We start from the raw sequence: 16,548 nt of genomic DNA, 5'->3' as shown, positions 1-16,548 counted from the left end.
TTTATAAGACAATACCCACATCACTTATCTAACCAGCCTGTACTGATTTCTGCCCCCCAATAATGCTTTCAATAACCTCTTGTAACCCCTGGGAGCCAGGGGTTACACTCTAATAGCCTTTAATAGTCTTCAGTAGCCTTTAAAAGACTTACCTGGCGGCCGTGGTGTGTCCACTAAACTCCGTAGTTATAAACATCCTGAGGTTAGCAGCGCGCTAACTGACCTGTTTATAATGTAATCCGAGCAGTGCCTCCCTGTCGGCTGTTCTAACCTGCTGCTGTTAGCTGCTTGGGCTGAAAGATGAACTGTAGTGAGCTGTATTATCCGGTTAGTGGGGTTAAAACCTTTATTTGTTTACAGAAACAGTAAAAACGGACTGGCTGAGCTCTGTAGCCCGTGGCTGGGCTGTACTGAAGTAGTGACTGAGTGAAGAGAGCGGGGCTTGTGCTGCTGCTGCTAGTGGTTGGATGAAGAACTGCAGCTTCATGTAATGAGCAGTTTCACCAGCCATCCACACACAGCTCTGATAAACTGCTTGTTTTAATAGTGCACACTGTTGCTACCAAAAAAAGTCACTAGATGGCATTACCATATATATCTTAATAAATAATAATAATAATATTTATAATATTTATAATAATAATAATAATAATAATAAATATATTATTTAAATTTTATGAGGCATAAAATAATAACAAGAAAAAAAAACAAGAAAATCGAGAATCGAATCGAATCGTGACCCTCAAATCGAAAATGAAATCGAATCGAGGATTTAGAGAATCGTGACACCCCTAATATATATATATATATATTTATATATATTTATATATGTTTTAGTATATCTCTGTGGCTTTACACACCATATATATTTACAGTTTTTTTTTTATTCACAATGTGTGAACACTGTAATTTACTTTATCCATCTCTACACTATACAACATGTTCTCTATAACTCAGTCTATTCCTCTTCTTTCTGCTTCACAGGAATTGTCCTGGTGGCAATTAATCCATATGAGCAGCTGCAGATCTATGGAGAAGAGGTCATCAACGCCTACAGCGGCCAGAATATGGGGGACATGAACCCTCATATATTTGCTGTGGCAGAAGAGGCATATAAACAGATGGCCAGGTATGTGCAGTGCAGTCCCTCAGATATTGAAAAATCTAATCAAATGTTAATGAAACTGTTCAGATCCACAGTCACATAGGGTTAAATCCTCAGTTACTGTCAGTCTTCCAGCGTTTTTTATCACACTGTGAAGGACTAGCGTACACAGCATGAGGAAGTTTGCTATTTATACTGCTTTTACACGGCAGATTGCTTCGTTTGATTCAGTAGTTGGACCTTGATTGTGAGAGCCTTGAATAATCTCAAAGTTCAGCCTGCCTTGCTTAATAATGGATGGAGTGGGTGGATAATTACAGTGCGCACAGCCTCATTCCCCTGAAGCCTTTGCATTTTTTTCTGTAGAAAACAAAAGACAAACCAGTGTTCACATCAGGTTTAAGTTCAGTCCGAGCAGCCCCCGCAGGCTCTCAGTGACTCCTCGGTGACGTGTCAGAGTCACGACAGCAAAGTGAAATGAGGGGGAGAGTAGAAGTGGCAAATGAAGCTTCTGTGGCTATAGAGTAGTGCTGTCATCTTCATGCTCATCTTTTCTTTTTTTAATCATTTTAATATTACATTGTATATACAGTTGAGCTGAGTTTATGTCTTGTCAATTTGCCAAAGTGTTTCCCAGACAGCAGTTCTGAAAGGTGTGTGGTGTGGGTGTTTGTATTTTCAGGATAAAAATCCTCTGAAAAACAGAAAAACTGTGCTCTATGTATTGACTGTATACAGCTCTGAATATATTTTACACACACAGTGATAAGCTAAGGTTTTGTCACTCCTATGGGTGTATATTTAGTTTGGCAACACTGTGTCTATATCAAATAATCAAAAAATGATATGTAAGATTTGTAACTATTAGTTTACATGTAAAAATTGTTGTCAGGTTTATTTTGTTTTGTGTTTAAACTCTGCCCTCTAGATTACATTGTCGTTAGATCCCATCGTTTTGATTGAATAAAAAGACAATTTTCTTTTTAAAAAATTTTCTGTAGTTTAAAAATATATATTTTTTATAATATGACAGTTTTTTTTTTTTTGCCAATTGCCTTACTTACAATATCGCAATATATACAATTGTAACCCGTATCGTGATGTACGACCAAGTTCTTGCCAATACACATCCCTAGTTACCCCTGGTCAAAATTTCTGTTTCAGTAAATAATTAAGAAGTTTAAGAAAGAAACATTCTGATCAACATTGTAAGCAAACTTTATATAAAAATGTTCTTTTCCACAATTTTTTGGGGGATAACCATGCAAAAACTGGGCACTCTGAGAGATTTGAGCTCTCATAATTTTTACAAGATCTTAATTAGATTGATAAAGCTATGGCTAGTTCACAGTCATTGTTAGAGACCACATTTTGCTAATAAAATAAAATAAATTAAAATAAAATAAAATGTTACACCTTAGCCCTTGTCCTAAACCTCTAAAGCCGTGGGCAGTTCATAATGTAGTTATGAAATAGCACTTAACAGGAACAGTGCATGAGTCAGTCATACTGAGATCTGAAAAAAAAGACACTTTCACACATTCATGGTAAGTCATGGTAACATTTCTGAACGTTATATGGAGGAGCCATATGTTTGAACGCAAATATCCAAATCAGTTGTTCCAGACACTGCCCAGACTTTTTATTGCTAGTGCAAGCTCCAGGTAATCTCTGAGTGAACAACGTGTGAATCTGGCAGGTAATTTTCCCAAGAATTTGCAGTGAGTCATGCCATGCCTCCCACTTGCACTACACAGGTGTTAACCTATTGCATTACAATATGGAACATTTATAGTATAGGGAAAGTCAAAGAAAGATACAGAAGTTACTTACATATGTGTTCATATGAAAAACCCCTGTTTGACTGCAAAAGGCCTTTAAAATAATTGATGAGGCCCTGGTGGTGGTGCACTGTTCTACTGTTCAGTGATGGCCTTATTATAAACACAAATATAGCCTCTATGGAAAAGTCAGAATTAAATTTTAAATTAAACGTCCCTTTGTTTCCATTTCTGACTGACAGTCAGTTCATTTGGGAACCATCTTTGCAACGCCACCAGGCCGTTATATCCACTCTTACAGTCTTCTAACTCTTTGAACCAAGAGAGGCCAAAATACACTTAACTGCAGGTCAAATTACTGTTTACCATCATATTTTAAATAACTTCAAATTCAAATGGCAAAAGAGTGGGACCAAGAGCTTGGCAATAAATTGCATGAAATTCAACCATTGTTTAGAGCAGGGGTGTCCAAACTTTTTTTTGTTGGGGCCAGAAGGAGAAATATATTTAAAGTCATGGGCCAAAGACTCTGTAATAAAACAAATAATGAAATATACCACTTTAAATAATACATTTTCCTGATTACTTTCATTTACACACCATTTTACTTTACTGCAACTTTTAGACTCATTTGCCCTTTTTCTGCGCTAAAACTGCGCACCCTCTCCGCTTTTAGACTCTTTGGCCGTTTTTTGCCCTTTTTGGGGAAAAAACACCAGGGAAGATTCTTATCACATCTTAACCCCTAATTAAATACATATGTAGCGAGATATTTGTTTTTCTTAAAACCTTTGAACCACTTTACTCTGTCTTAATATATAAAACCAAGTGTATGCCATAAAAATAGCCAAATACTTACTGAAGTGGCAATAAAACCCCAACAACCAACCGACCATTCCCATCATATTTCTACCAATGGTTGGTCTCCTCAATAAGAACTTCTCTGACTGATTGGGGACACACTGAATACAGTAAAGCAAAACATGACAAAGGCTTTCTAAGTCTAAAGACTAAATACACACCACTGTTATCTAACACTATCTTTCTTCATCATAGAAGGTCTGATATGTGCACTGTAGGTGCTTTACTGTGTAATTGCACGTCACTGTTAAATCAATTATTCATACGTGTTCTCTTCTAAAAAAGCTTGTGCTGTGCACTTTTTCCCCTAACAGAGATGAGAAGAATCAGTCGATCATTGTGAGCGGAGAGTCGGGAGCCGGAAAGACCGTCAGCGCTAAATACGCCATGCGCTACTTCGCCACTGTAGGAGGATCAGCTAACGACACAAACGTAGAGGAGAAAGTTCTGGCTTCCAGTCCTATTATGGAGGTGCAGTATATTAATCATTAATCATCACTTTTGTACAAAACATCCATTTCAGATTATTGTTGAAGTGTGTTGGCTGGCAGAGCTGTAGCCTTTGATTTATGAGTGGGAAAATACTGTATTATAACATGGGTATCATTTATTTGAACATAGTTTTAAACATAGTTTACCTTAAATTAGTACAGTCACAATATTTTAAGATTAGAATGTTTGTTTTCAGAAAAAAAAATATTAGTAGAGAATAAAGTCATAATTTTGAGACAAAAAAATCACAATAAAGTCATATTTTTAAAAAATAGTTACAATATTTTGAAAAAGAATCAAATATTTCTACTGAATATTTTGAATAAAGTCATACATTTTAAAGAAACATCTTAAATTCTTAAATATTTTAAGAATACATTCTCCTTGGAATAAAGTAAAAATATTTGGACAGTAAAATTGTATTTTTGGAAATAAAAGCATAATATTTTCAGAATAAAGTCATGATGTTGAGATTATTATTGTAATTTTTAAAGAGTAAAGGCAATATATTTTAAGCATATATAAGTATATTTCAAGAAAAACTTTCAAAAAACTGTTATAAAGTTTTTCTGACTGATTACATACTTCAGCATGTCTAAAAGGTTTTGATTGCAGTGTAAAGCGTTCTCAGAAGAGCAAAGGCTATTTAAAAAGGACGATGCACTGCAAAATCTCTGTTAACTGTGGATGTAGTGTATATACAGCTGTTCTATTGCAGCCAAAGCCATATTTCTAGTTCTTCCCCTCCTTCTGTACTGCAGCACTTCAGTACTGAGCCACAAGACAGCGCAGGAATATTTCAGCTCCAAGATTAGACCGTGGTGTCACACTGTGTCTGTTTGAACTGATAAGAGAAGGGCAAGCTGAATCTGCCCTTCAGAAATCTGGTCTTACTTCCAAGGAGCGTCTAAATCTCCCAGTCAATTAGTGATATCACTTCAGTCCAAATGAGCCCTGATGATAGAAGGAGCTCTCTCTCTCTGTATGTAGAGAAAGAGATGAAGCATGCTCTGTTTGTAGGTGACCAATGGTAATAAAATGGCTTAGAACAAAGAGCAAGCATTATTAATGTTGAGTTAAATTGCTTTTTAGTGTCATAATACAAAGCACAACAAACATTTTATGCCAAAACATGTAAGAACTGGACAATTAGGACGTCTTTCCATCAGCAGCCGGAGTCAGAGAGAGCACAATTAACCGTGCTCTCTCTGGGTGGATAGATGGCACTCTCTCCCACATCATTCTCAGTGTGATGTTGGTCAGCACAGGCATCTGTAAGCTGATGTGTCAGAGCTGGGTTTTTGCACTTTCCTCCCGAGTGAGTTTACTACCCAGTGATTTGCATGTGTGAGTCCCCACAGCAGTGCTGCTGGAGTTTTTAAATACTGTGTCCACTCACTGTCCTCCACTCTATTAGACACTCCTATCTACCAGTAGTTAGTCAGAGACAGAAGCTCTGAATCTGTTGCTGCACAGCTTGTGGTGGTCCTCCACTAGTTTTTCATCAGTGGTTACAGGACACTGCCTACAGGACGCTGTCCACATGACTATATTAGTAGAGACTAGAGTAGAGTCCAGCAGTGACTGAGTGACTGAGTTTGGCTGTTTAAAAACAACCAAAAGCACTTTGAACCAGCACAATACACACTAACCCATCACCACATCATCATGAGGTAACATAAAAAAGACACAACCATTACCTAACTATTATTTTCTTCTTTTTTTCCTCCCAATAAGTCAGTTGTCCCACCCATTTAGCCGCTACTCAGCTGTTTATCCCCCATCACTCCTAATGCCCCAACACCAGGAGGGTGAGGACTAGCAAATGCCTCCTCCGATACATGTGAAGTCAGCCACCGCCTCTTTTTTCGAACTGCTGCTCGGAGGAAAGCGCAGTGACTCGGTTCCGATACATCAGCTCACAGATGCCTCACAGATGCTCACTAGGAGTGATGAGTGAAAAGAGAGCCATCTACTGTACTCACCCAGAGAGAGCAAAACCAATTGTGCTCTCTCGGGGCTCCAGCAGCTGATGGCAAGCTGCATGACTGAGATTTGAACCAGCGATCGCCCGATCATAGTGGCAGCACTTTAGAGTGTCACCTAGAAATTCAATGAGTTAAAGTGAAGGACAAAAAGAGCTTTTAGAATTAGTTTTTTAGGGTCTTTTTGGGTAACCCTTCTGCTTTAGATCACTTTAAACACCTTTCAAATTTCACATACTGACATCCTTTCTCCTTGCAGGCTATCGGGAATGCAAAGACCACGCGTAACGACAACAGCAGCCGCTTTGGGAAATACATCCAAATCGGTTTTGACAGGAGGTTTCACATCATTGGTGCCAACATGAGAACGTATTTGCTGGAGAAGTCCAGAGTAGTATTTCAGGTGAGTCTGGAGTGGGAGGAAAGCTTTTAGCCTTGATTGCAGCTCTAACAAGAGTGTGTCGATTCATCAGTGTCACTATGAATAAGGCCTTTCACACAGTGGTTACTTTGGAGCTAAAAGCAATTTATTTCTGCAGGCTGAGGACGAGAGGAACTACCACATCTTCTACCAGCTCTGTGCTTCAGCCTGCCTACCGGAGTTCAAAGATCTAGCTCTGAGTAAGTGATCTAGTAACTTTCTACTATGGCCAAAATTATAGACAATCCCAAAATCTGAGAAAAGTTGGGACAGAATAAAAAAAAAATGCAAATAAAAAAATGCTGTATTTATTGCATTTACTTTGACTTTGATTTAATTGCAGACAGTATGAACCCAGTATTTTTCTTGCTTTGTCTGCTCAACTTCATTTCATTTGTTAATAAAATATCCATTCCTGCATTTTAGATCTGCTACATGTTTCAAAAAAAGTTGGGACAGTAAGGCATTTACTCTTTGTACTGTTGCCATACCTTCTCTCAACACTTACCAAGACATGTAGGCAACAATAATATCAAGCGATGAAGAGTTTCAGATGTAATTTATTCTATTTTTTTTCTGCAAACACATCTTAAGATGTCTCATCTTAACAATACAGGGTAAAATTCCCCACACATTCTCAATTGGGGATTTTTTCACTCTGCAGCCATGCTTTTATAATGTGTTCAGCATGTGGTTTTGCATTGTTTTGTGTAAAAAACATGCATATTCCTCTGTAGAAAATATCATAAAGTCATCATTAAGGTTCTGTATATTGCTAGAAACCTTCAATGTACTTATCTGCATTAAAAAGAAATATCAGGCCCTGGATTTGGACTTTGAACCCTGCTTTGTCTTTGGTCTGGAAATCATTCATGTTCATTTCCTTCTAAGAAAAGATTTGGAATATCGATTTGCCTGTCTACAATATACGTTTCCACGCTATCATGGTCCATCCTAGATGCTTTAGAGCACAGAGAAATTGAAGCCACTTCTGGGCATGGTTAACATAAGGCTTTGTATTGCTTGACAAAGGTGATATCTTGCCCATGTGGTTTTATCAGCTATTACTGAATGACTGTTCTTAATTTTTTTAACTTTTTGATTTTTTGTAAATCAGAGTTTTTGTAAATCATAAATGGTAATATGCTAACAAATGAAAGGAAATTGAGCAGATAAAGCATAAATATCTTTTAAATATTGTTTATTCGGTCTGCAGTGAAATAAAAGTCAAAGTAAATGTAAGAAACACTGCAGGTTATTTTATCTGCATTTTCCATACTTTCCCAACTTTTTCTGGTTTGCGGTTGCACTATTTTTGGTTCATATCAAATTCCTGATTCATCAAAACGCACAAACTCATTAGGAGCATCTGGGATTTGGTGTTGATGCTCACAGCAGGCAATAAGAGTGCACTAATTTGTTCAAGGGCACGTTTGCATCGTTCTGCAGCATCAGTACTGCAAGTCCAATTATGTAACAGCGAATTGTGCTGCCCCATATCGAAAATAAGTGTTCTTTGGTCTAAACAAAGTTCTCTGCTCTAAAGCCAGTGCAGAAGACTTCACCTACACCTCTTTTGGCGAGAACATCTTCATTGAGGGGGTAAATGATGCTGAGGACTTGGAGAAGACCAGAGAAGCACTTTCTCTGCTGGGTAAGGGTCACTTTTTATTCTTTGCATCTCCCTGCAAGAAAAATCTAGCTTAATACCATATAATGGTCAAGATCCAGTTATCAAGCTATCCAACCATCGTAGGATATGTTTTTGTGGATGACCAGCTGGTCTTGAGCTGGATATTTTGACTAATAGCTTCATTATATTCTTTAATAAAGCTTTTGAAATAATTGTTAATGTTTATCATGTGATTATATATTATATACAGGTGTTAAAGAGAGCCATCAGATGAGCATCTTTAAAATAATTGCTTCCATCCTGCATCTTGGAAATGTAGAAATTGTCTCTGAGAGGGATGGAGAGTCCTGCCATATCAACGTAAGTACCCGCTTATAGAATCCTGTATAGCAGGGGGTTTATAGCTGGTCTCAGCCTGAGACACACGTTTTTGCTATAGCTGCAATAACAGCAAAAGCAAACCGCCTGGCCTTTTTTCACCTCCTCGACCTGAACATGAATTTCAGACCAGCTGTTTACTCTCCACTCCAGCAAAAAATGCTCCACATATGAGCTGCTAACTCATCCTCATCATCTCTCGTCTCTCTAATATGAGGGTTTTTGTTGTTGGTGAAGAAGGAGATGTTTATGTATCAATGCGGGCAAGTGAGACATTTCAGGGACAGATTTGTTCACATTACACACAGATACAAATCACTTACATTTGTGAATGTGAACCGTCAAGATAGCCAATCTGATTTGAGCAATGTGATTTTTGATTTGTAGAAAAAAAAAATGTTTTTTTTTTTTTTTTTTTTTTTTTTTTTTGGAAAAATAGCCTTGAAACCCATTTAAACATACATATGCATGCAAAGTGAGTTTAAGAGCAATTTTTTTTTTTGGGGGGGGGGATAAATATGTTAACTACATGTATGAAAGTTACTACAATAAAATGAAATATCAAAACAGCACAAAATAAATAAGGCCACAAAATTAGATATATTTCTTTGCATTAAGAGTACATTAGTAAGAAACTCTTTCTGTTTTTGTTTTTCCCAATATAAAAGAAAATAAAAAAAATCAGATGCACATTAATTATTTAAAAAAATATAGATACATTTATTTTTTACAAGCTCTCCGCATCCCACTTTTGGGTCCCGATCCACCCGTTGAGAATCGCTGCTGCAGTGCATGTGTTGATCATGGAACTCTCAAAAGAGGAACTAAACTACTAAACTACCTTTGCCTGTAGTGCTCATCTTCTAATGAAGGTGTAAAGGGGGGCATATTTAGGAAGTACATTGTTTCAGTGTGTGCTTATATATATTGTTCCATGTGGAGTGCTAATAAAATGTGGTCTGATAACCGTTATCAAAGTATCATAATTATAGACAAACATTATCTGACTAAACTAATAACACAACACACAAACTGTGGTAGGGTTTTTTTGCGTCCCAATTCCATACTATACACTAATACTTGAATATATAAGCTGTGTACTAGCTTGAATTATGTGTTTGACAGGCTAATGCACAAAAATATTATACATATAATATGTACTAACCTGTTTTGCACTAACAGGAAGTAATAAAGTGTTCTAGGCTAACATGCCTTAATGAAATTCTCCTGCTGCCATCGCTGCAGCACTCACGTCTTTATCTGCCATATTTTCTAAGACCGCAACGATTAGTCGATATAATCGATTAGTCGATATAATCAACAGTGTCGATTATTTAAATTTGGCGACTACAAATTGTATTGGCGACTTATAGTTAATTTGTAACAGTACCGCATTACACAAAGTGCTGGGGACAGAAGCACAATGGGAGATGGGTAAATGGCTCACTAACACAGGTTACGCTTAACTTAGTCTGTGTCTCCAAAAGTGCTTAAAACTCAACAGATTACATATTTACTCACTAAGTATCAGTACGTTCCACATTTAAACAACATCTAGACATTTAAATGCCTTTTAAATCTCACGTTTATCTCTTTCTATCATTTTTAGAGAAGGAGGACATGGCAGAAATAATCGCTAAATAATCAACTAGTCGACTACCAAAATAATCATTAGTTGCAGCAGTTATATTTGGTTCAATAGTTGGTTTGGACCAAGTAGTGCCTCATGTTCTGTTTTGCATTGCTTCCTGATTAATAGTGTTCATCAAAAACACTCACACAAAAAAAAACAGCCAGTTCTGATTATGCATTGTACATTTGACAGTTTTATTTTAAAAGTTTTACTTACACTACCACTCAAAAATTTGGACACACCTCTTCACATTCAATGTGTTTTCTTTTTTTATATAAATTTTTACATTGTAAATTTAATATTGCTAATTATGTTATAGTTATATTATAGAACACATGCACAATTATTTTTTAATCAAAAAGTGTTAGGACAGATCTGAGGACCCTCTTGGTATTTTTAGTCTCAGTCTTTTCATGAGAGAGAGTCACCTGGAATAGTTTACTCAGCATCTTAAAGGAGTTTTTGGAGGTGCTGAACGATAGTTGCTTCTTTTCCTTCCTTCTATTACTTTTAGTTTTATTTTCACAATTAACTTTTTCAGTTTAGATTTGACTGTGAAAAACCTGCATGGTAATGAAAATGAAATGGCAAAAAAACTTTTTATTTTTGTCACATATGACCCGTGCTTAAGTGAAAAATTAAATTGCAAATGAAGTGATTTAATTTTGTCATTATATTTTCACACATGCTTGGAAAAAGAAAGTGCAAAACAGTATTTGCGTTTTCATTTTAGTGTTTTAATTTCAGTTATTTTTGGCAGGATTTACCTCCCATACAGCTCATCCCAGATCACCTTAAATCACCATCTCAGTTCATCAGGTTTACATCAGCGGATTAATGTGGAGGACTAACAGTTTTTTTTACTGTTTACTACATAATTCCATATGTGTCCTGTAATTGTTTTTATGGCTTTTAATATTAATCTACTATGTAGAAAATAAATTAAATAAAGCAATAAATAAATAAAAACATTGAATGAGAAGTTGTGTTCAGACTTTTGACTGGTAGTGCCACATACTCTGTTAGTATTACAAGTTAGTATGAAATTGGGACTCACCCTTTGTCTTTTATTGAGCAGAGTGAGTTAATATTCCCAGTCGAGGCAAAAATATATATATTGATGTTGGAAATGTAGGTTTCAGAGGTGATCAGAGAAGGACACAGCAAAGAAAACTGCTGCTGTCCTAAAAAGAAATTAAATAACTCCAAAATAAATGCATTAATTACTGTGTGTATTGTATTTAACCATAATGTTACTGTTTACTCTTTCTTTAAATGCTCCTGTTAACTTTCCAAAGCTTTAATAGCCTTTGTTTTACACATTTTTCCATTTCCTTACTCTCATGTCCACATAATTTACATATTAGAGTAGTTACTATATCACTGTTCTAGAGCTGATATCATGTTGTTTTTACTTTTGTTCCTGCAGAGAGATGACTCCCACCTGCATCATTTCTGCCAATTGCTGGGGGTGGAGCTGGAGCAGATGGAGCACTGGCTCTGCCACAGAAAGTTGGTCACCACGTCCGAGACCTACGTGAAGAACATGTCCTGTGCCCAGGCGACGAATGCCCGCGACGCTCTGGCCAAACACATTTACGCCCATCTCTTTGACTGGATCGTGGAGCACGTCAATAAAGCTTTACACACCTCCTCCAAACAGCATTCCTTTATAGGAGTGCTGGACATTTACGGGTAATTCTGCATCATTCCTTTTGGTGTTTTAGGTGGTTTCTATTATCTCAGTGTCAGTGAACACAGACACTTACACTGCTGATTCCTATATCTACTGTAACTGTTGCTTAAACTGTATTTAAAAACAGAAATATAAATGTTATACTAATTCTCCTGCATGATGCTCATTTTTGTCCAATTCTGGCAGAGAAACAGAATTTGGTACAACAGCTGGCGAAACAAATTGCTGAACTGGCAACATTCTTTACACCAGTTAATGTGAAGTACAGGTGCATCACAAAAAATTTTAATATCATAAAAAAGTTACTTTATTTCACGAATTCAGTTCAAAATATGAAACTCATATATTATATAGATGTATTACACACAGAGAGATCTATTTTAAGCGTTTATTTATTTTATTGTTGATGATTCTGAAAACTCAAAAATCCGTTTCTCAGAAAAATTAGAATATTATAGAAGACCAATTGGTACTTTTGGCAGTGTGGGCAGTGTGCTAAGTCCTGCTGGAAAATGAAATCCTCATGTCTATAAAAATTGTCAGCAGAGGGAAGCATGAAGTTCTGTAAGATTGTGTGGGAAAACAAAACTGAACTGACTTTAGACTTGATAATAAAACACAGTGGATCAACACCAGCAGATGACATGTCTCTCCAAACCATCACTGATTGGTGGAAACTTCACACTAGATATCAAGCAGTTTGGACTGTGTGACTCTCCACTCTTCCTCCAGACTCTGCTCCCTTGATTTACTTTAAATGAAATGTAAAATTTACTGATGATCAATGATGGTTTGGAGAGACATGTCCTCTGCTGGTGTTGATCCACTGTGTTTTATTAAGTCCAAAACTAACTGGAACAAATGTTCAGAATTAAATATAACAGACACAAAAATGACTATGGTGTGGATACTAGTTCAAACTTTCTAGTGTGAAAACACACCAAGCTTGGACAACATTTTGTTCCTTTGTTCTGAACTTTGATTTACAATACCTTTTTTACACTTATTATTTTGGTTCAGATAAATTTTGAGAGTTTTTTTTTGAGATTTAAAAAGCCTTCATTAACCAGCCAATTTTCTGTCTTAACAGATTTGAAACGTTTGAGATTAACAGCTTCGAGCAGTTCTGCATCAACTACGCCAACGAGAAACTTCAGCAGCAGTTTAACTCTGTAAGTGATGAAGTATTTAGTCACATGCCTGAAATGACTTTATAAATAAAGAAATGAAGTAATGCATTAATCCCTTTCATCTCGTTCCTGTAGCATGTTTTCAAACTCGAGCAGGAGGAGTACATGAAGGAGCAGATCCCGTGGACACTCATAGACTTTTATGATAATCAGCCTTGCATTGACCTCATCGAGGCCAAGCTCGGGATCCTGGATCTGCTGGATGAAGAGTGCAAGGTTCGTTCTTTTACTGAGTTCTGGAATTTACTTCTCTAGATAATGATTTGTTGATAAACCTAAAACAAGACTCTTGTCTGCCTCAGCTGGGTTTTTGCATGTAATGGCTCATTCACATTTAAAGGCTTCTGAATGAATGAATAGATTATTTATTCATATTTCCCCATCCAATCTGGCACAAGAAAGCTTTGAAGTTATTGAGCATAATTTGGAACAGCTTCAAATGAGTCCCACAATAGGTAACCCAAATAGAGGCTTTTGTTGGAGTTTTCACTTTTTCTTACTTCTCGCGTCTCTTCTCACGTCTCTTGTCATGTCTCTTCTCACGTCTCTTCTCACGTCTCTTCTCACGTCTCTTCTCACGTCTCTTCTCACGTCTCTTCTCACGTCTCACAGGTACCTAAAGGGACAGATCAGAACTGGACTCAGAAGCTTTACAGCCAGCACCTGAAGAGTGATCACTTTGAGAAGCCAAGGATGTCCAATACCTCCTTCATAGTGGTCCACTTTGCAGATAAGGTGAGGTTTTTGTGTGTGTGTGTGTGTGAAAATGTTAAAAAGTATGCTTAAGAACATTTAAAGTATATTAAATAAGGTAAAAAATACTAAAAGTGGATTTTTTTATTTAATATATTAATATATAAATATATTCATGAAAATACACATTCAATACTGCTTAAAGTGCACTTCAGCATAGTTTTTTTTTCCAGTAGCATTAAGGTGTACACAATATGTGCATCAAAACATAAAGTAATAAATTTACAATATAGTTCAAGTGTATTAAAAATGATGTTTAAAAAGAACACATACTTAAATCTAGTTTGATGAAGATATAAAAAACAGCACTCAAAAGCACAATTACAATTGAAATATTATTTGCCAAGTTGCCTTAAGTTGTTTAAAAAAAAAAGTACATTTTGTATGTATTTAAGTATATATTAATTTTAATGTTGAAAGTATGTACTTTTCAATGTTATACTTAAATGCACTATATTGGACGTTTTTATCCACAGTCCCTTTCAAAAGTATTGGAACAGAGATGCTAATCATTTTATTTCTGCTGTAAACTGAAAACTTTTGAGTTTGAAATTAAAATTAATTGAATATGAGAGAAACCATCAACATTTCAGCTTTTATTTTAAGGTATTTATCTAGATCTGATACACAGTTCAGAAGATTAAGCACCTTCTGTCTGAACCAACTCATTTTTCTTGTGAGCAAAAGTATTGCAACATGTGACACTCAGGTGTGTTTTGTCCCTGTGTGTGTGCTGTTAAAATGATTATTGAAACAGTAAATAGCAGAATTAGGCTGGAATTTTCCTAGAAGTATAGAGAAAAGCCTGTGGACTGATTATGGACTGATGAGACGAATAATAACCTGTATTAATCTGATAAAAAAAAGACTAAAGTTTGGAGAAAAAAAGGACATGCTCGTGATTCCCAACATACAAGTCTGTGAAACATGGTGGAGGTAGTGTCATGACTTCTTCTTCTTGCCTTCTTCTGAGATAGACTCATTAATCTTAATTGGGTGGCTATAGATAAAAGGTGCTATCTTTTGAACTGTGTATCAGATCCAGCTGTAAATATCTAAAAATAAAAGCTTCAATTTTATCTTTTGTCTCATATTTAATAGATAGAAATAGATGGATTGGCTTCATTGTTCCAATACGTTTGGATGGAACTGTATATTACAGAATACATACTCAAATACTACTTAGTATTACAGATAACTGTGCAATTGGGACATACCCTTTGTAGTGGATTGAACACATTGAGAAAATCTTTATATTGCATGCTAGAAAAAGTAAGTGAAACTCGTGACTAAAGTTTTAGTTATGGAGATGGCATTAGAAGTGTAGGTTTTAGAAGTTTGTCTTAACACTGAACAAGAATGATGTTCAATAACCCTTTCAGACAATTAAGACCTGTAGTCCATCAGAATAGATCATAAACTAGCCAATAAACAGTAGCTTAGCCCCGCCCACTGCACTCAATAAAAAAAATTGTAAATCAACAACTCAGACATTAGGGCTTGTCAGCACTATAGAAAAAATGACAAGGTAATGCAATTTATTTTTTAATAAATTTGATGATTTAGAACACCTTTTTTCATGTTTAGGAATAGAAATTTTCATTTTAATTTGATTTATTTGTGTATCAGGATAGTTGTGTGCATTACAGACATCCCTGGAAAATAATTCAGGTCTGAAAGGGTTAAAGGACAGGGTGAAGGAAGATACACAACATTTAAATTAACACATTTTATTAGACTATAAGTTTAAGTTAACCTTAGCCCAAAAATACCAGTTCTTACCATGGATGGAATTGTGGCACATATTGTGCTGCATCATCCCAACTGTAGTCTCTACCCTCCACTGTCAGGATGGGGAGTGTAAATTGGTCTCTGAGGATCTGCAGAGTAATATGATCAATGCTCTTTCTTTATTCCACTTGTTTAGTAACACACGGCTGGAGCTCTGTAACATTTAGAGGCATTTATGTGTGGATAATGAATTCAGACACTGTCGTCTCAGGAGAGTTCCAGAATATTCCATAGATTTTTAATCTTTTAGTGTTTCAGAGGCTAAATAAATTAATCAAGCTGTTGAGTGGAAAAATACAGTAGAAGTTGCAGAAGTTAGAGATCACTCTTCATGAGTTTTATGTCGAGTGCAAATCTATTCAGTAAAAAGGGAACAAAAATGTTTCAACAGAAATAATACATAAGCCATAATAAAATAGTCTTTTTAGTCTTTTTTTATTCCTCTCTCACTTTTCACTCAAAAGTGTTAAGTTTTCTTTTAGTGAAAAATGGACAGAAATACAATAGTGGGTTTTTGAAAGGAGAATAGAGCTGTATTTATACCTTATTTTGATCCCATTATTATTATTTTTTGTTTTTCCTTTCTCTATTTATTGTAATTCATCATCGTTTAATTCATCACATCATTCATCGTGTCATGACAGATATACATATTTCATACACATACGCAGTACAAGTACAAATACTTTTTTAACGTACTTAATTAAAAATGTTAGTTATCTACACTTTACTGAAATAAATTACTTCTACTCCTCACAATTTTTTACACATTTATCTGGACTTTCTACTCCATACATTTTAAAAATAGCCTCATTACTCAAATTTCATT

At 35.8% G+C, this 16,548-nt stretch overlaps 1 protein-coding gene across 9 annotated transcripts in view; it reads left to right on the top strand.

The window, feature by feature from the left end:
* Nucleotides 1-16,548, top strand: part of myo5b (myosin VB) — a 142,553-nt gene that overhangs the window by 36,333 nt on the left and 89,672 nt on the right. For all 9 annotated transcript variants that reach the window (XR_007424964.1, XM_049466042.1, XM_049466038.1 and 6 more), the window contains exons 4-13: nucleotides 985-1,129; nucleotides 4,062-4,218; nucleotides 6,484-6,627; nucleotides 6,764-6,845; nucleotides 8,192-8,299; nucleotides 8,529-8,638; nucleotides 11,719-11,984; nucleotides 13,076-13,157; nucleotides 13,251-13,391; nucleotides 13,788-13,910. Coding sequence is in view for 8 of the 9 variants with exons in the window: in XM_049466042.1 (XP_049321999.1) it covers nucleotides 985-1,129; nucleotides 4,062-4,218; nucleotides 6,484-6,627; nucleotides 6,764-6,845; nucleotides 8,192-8,299; nucleotides 8,529-8,638; nucleotides 11,719-11,984; nucleotides 13,076-13,157; nucleotides 13,251-13,391; nucleotides 13,788-13,910 (1,358 nt within the window). In the remaining variant the exon portion in view is untranslated. The remainder of the gene's footprint in view (nucleotides 1-984; nucleotides 1,130-4,061; nucleotides 4,219-6,483; nucleotides 6,628-6,763; nucleotides 6,846-8,191; nucleotides 8,300-8,528; nucleotides 8,639-11,718; nucleotides 11,985-13,075; nucleotides 13,158-13,250; nucleotides 13,392-13,787; nucleotides 13,911-16,548) is intronic.

The sequence above is a fragment of the Astyanax mexicanus genome, chromosome 17 (assembly GCF_023375975.1).
Source record: "Astyanax mexicanus isolate ESR-SI-001 chromosome 17, AstMex3_surface, whole genome shotgun sequence".
Lineage (NCBI taxonomy): Eukaryota > Metazoa > Chordata > Actinopteri > Characiformes > Acestrorhamphidae > Astyanax > Astyanax mexicanus.
Note: the sequence above shows the minus strand (reverse complement) of the source record. Positions and strands in the feature narration are given on the sequence as shown.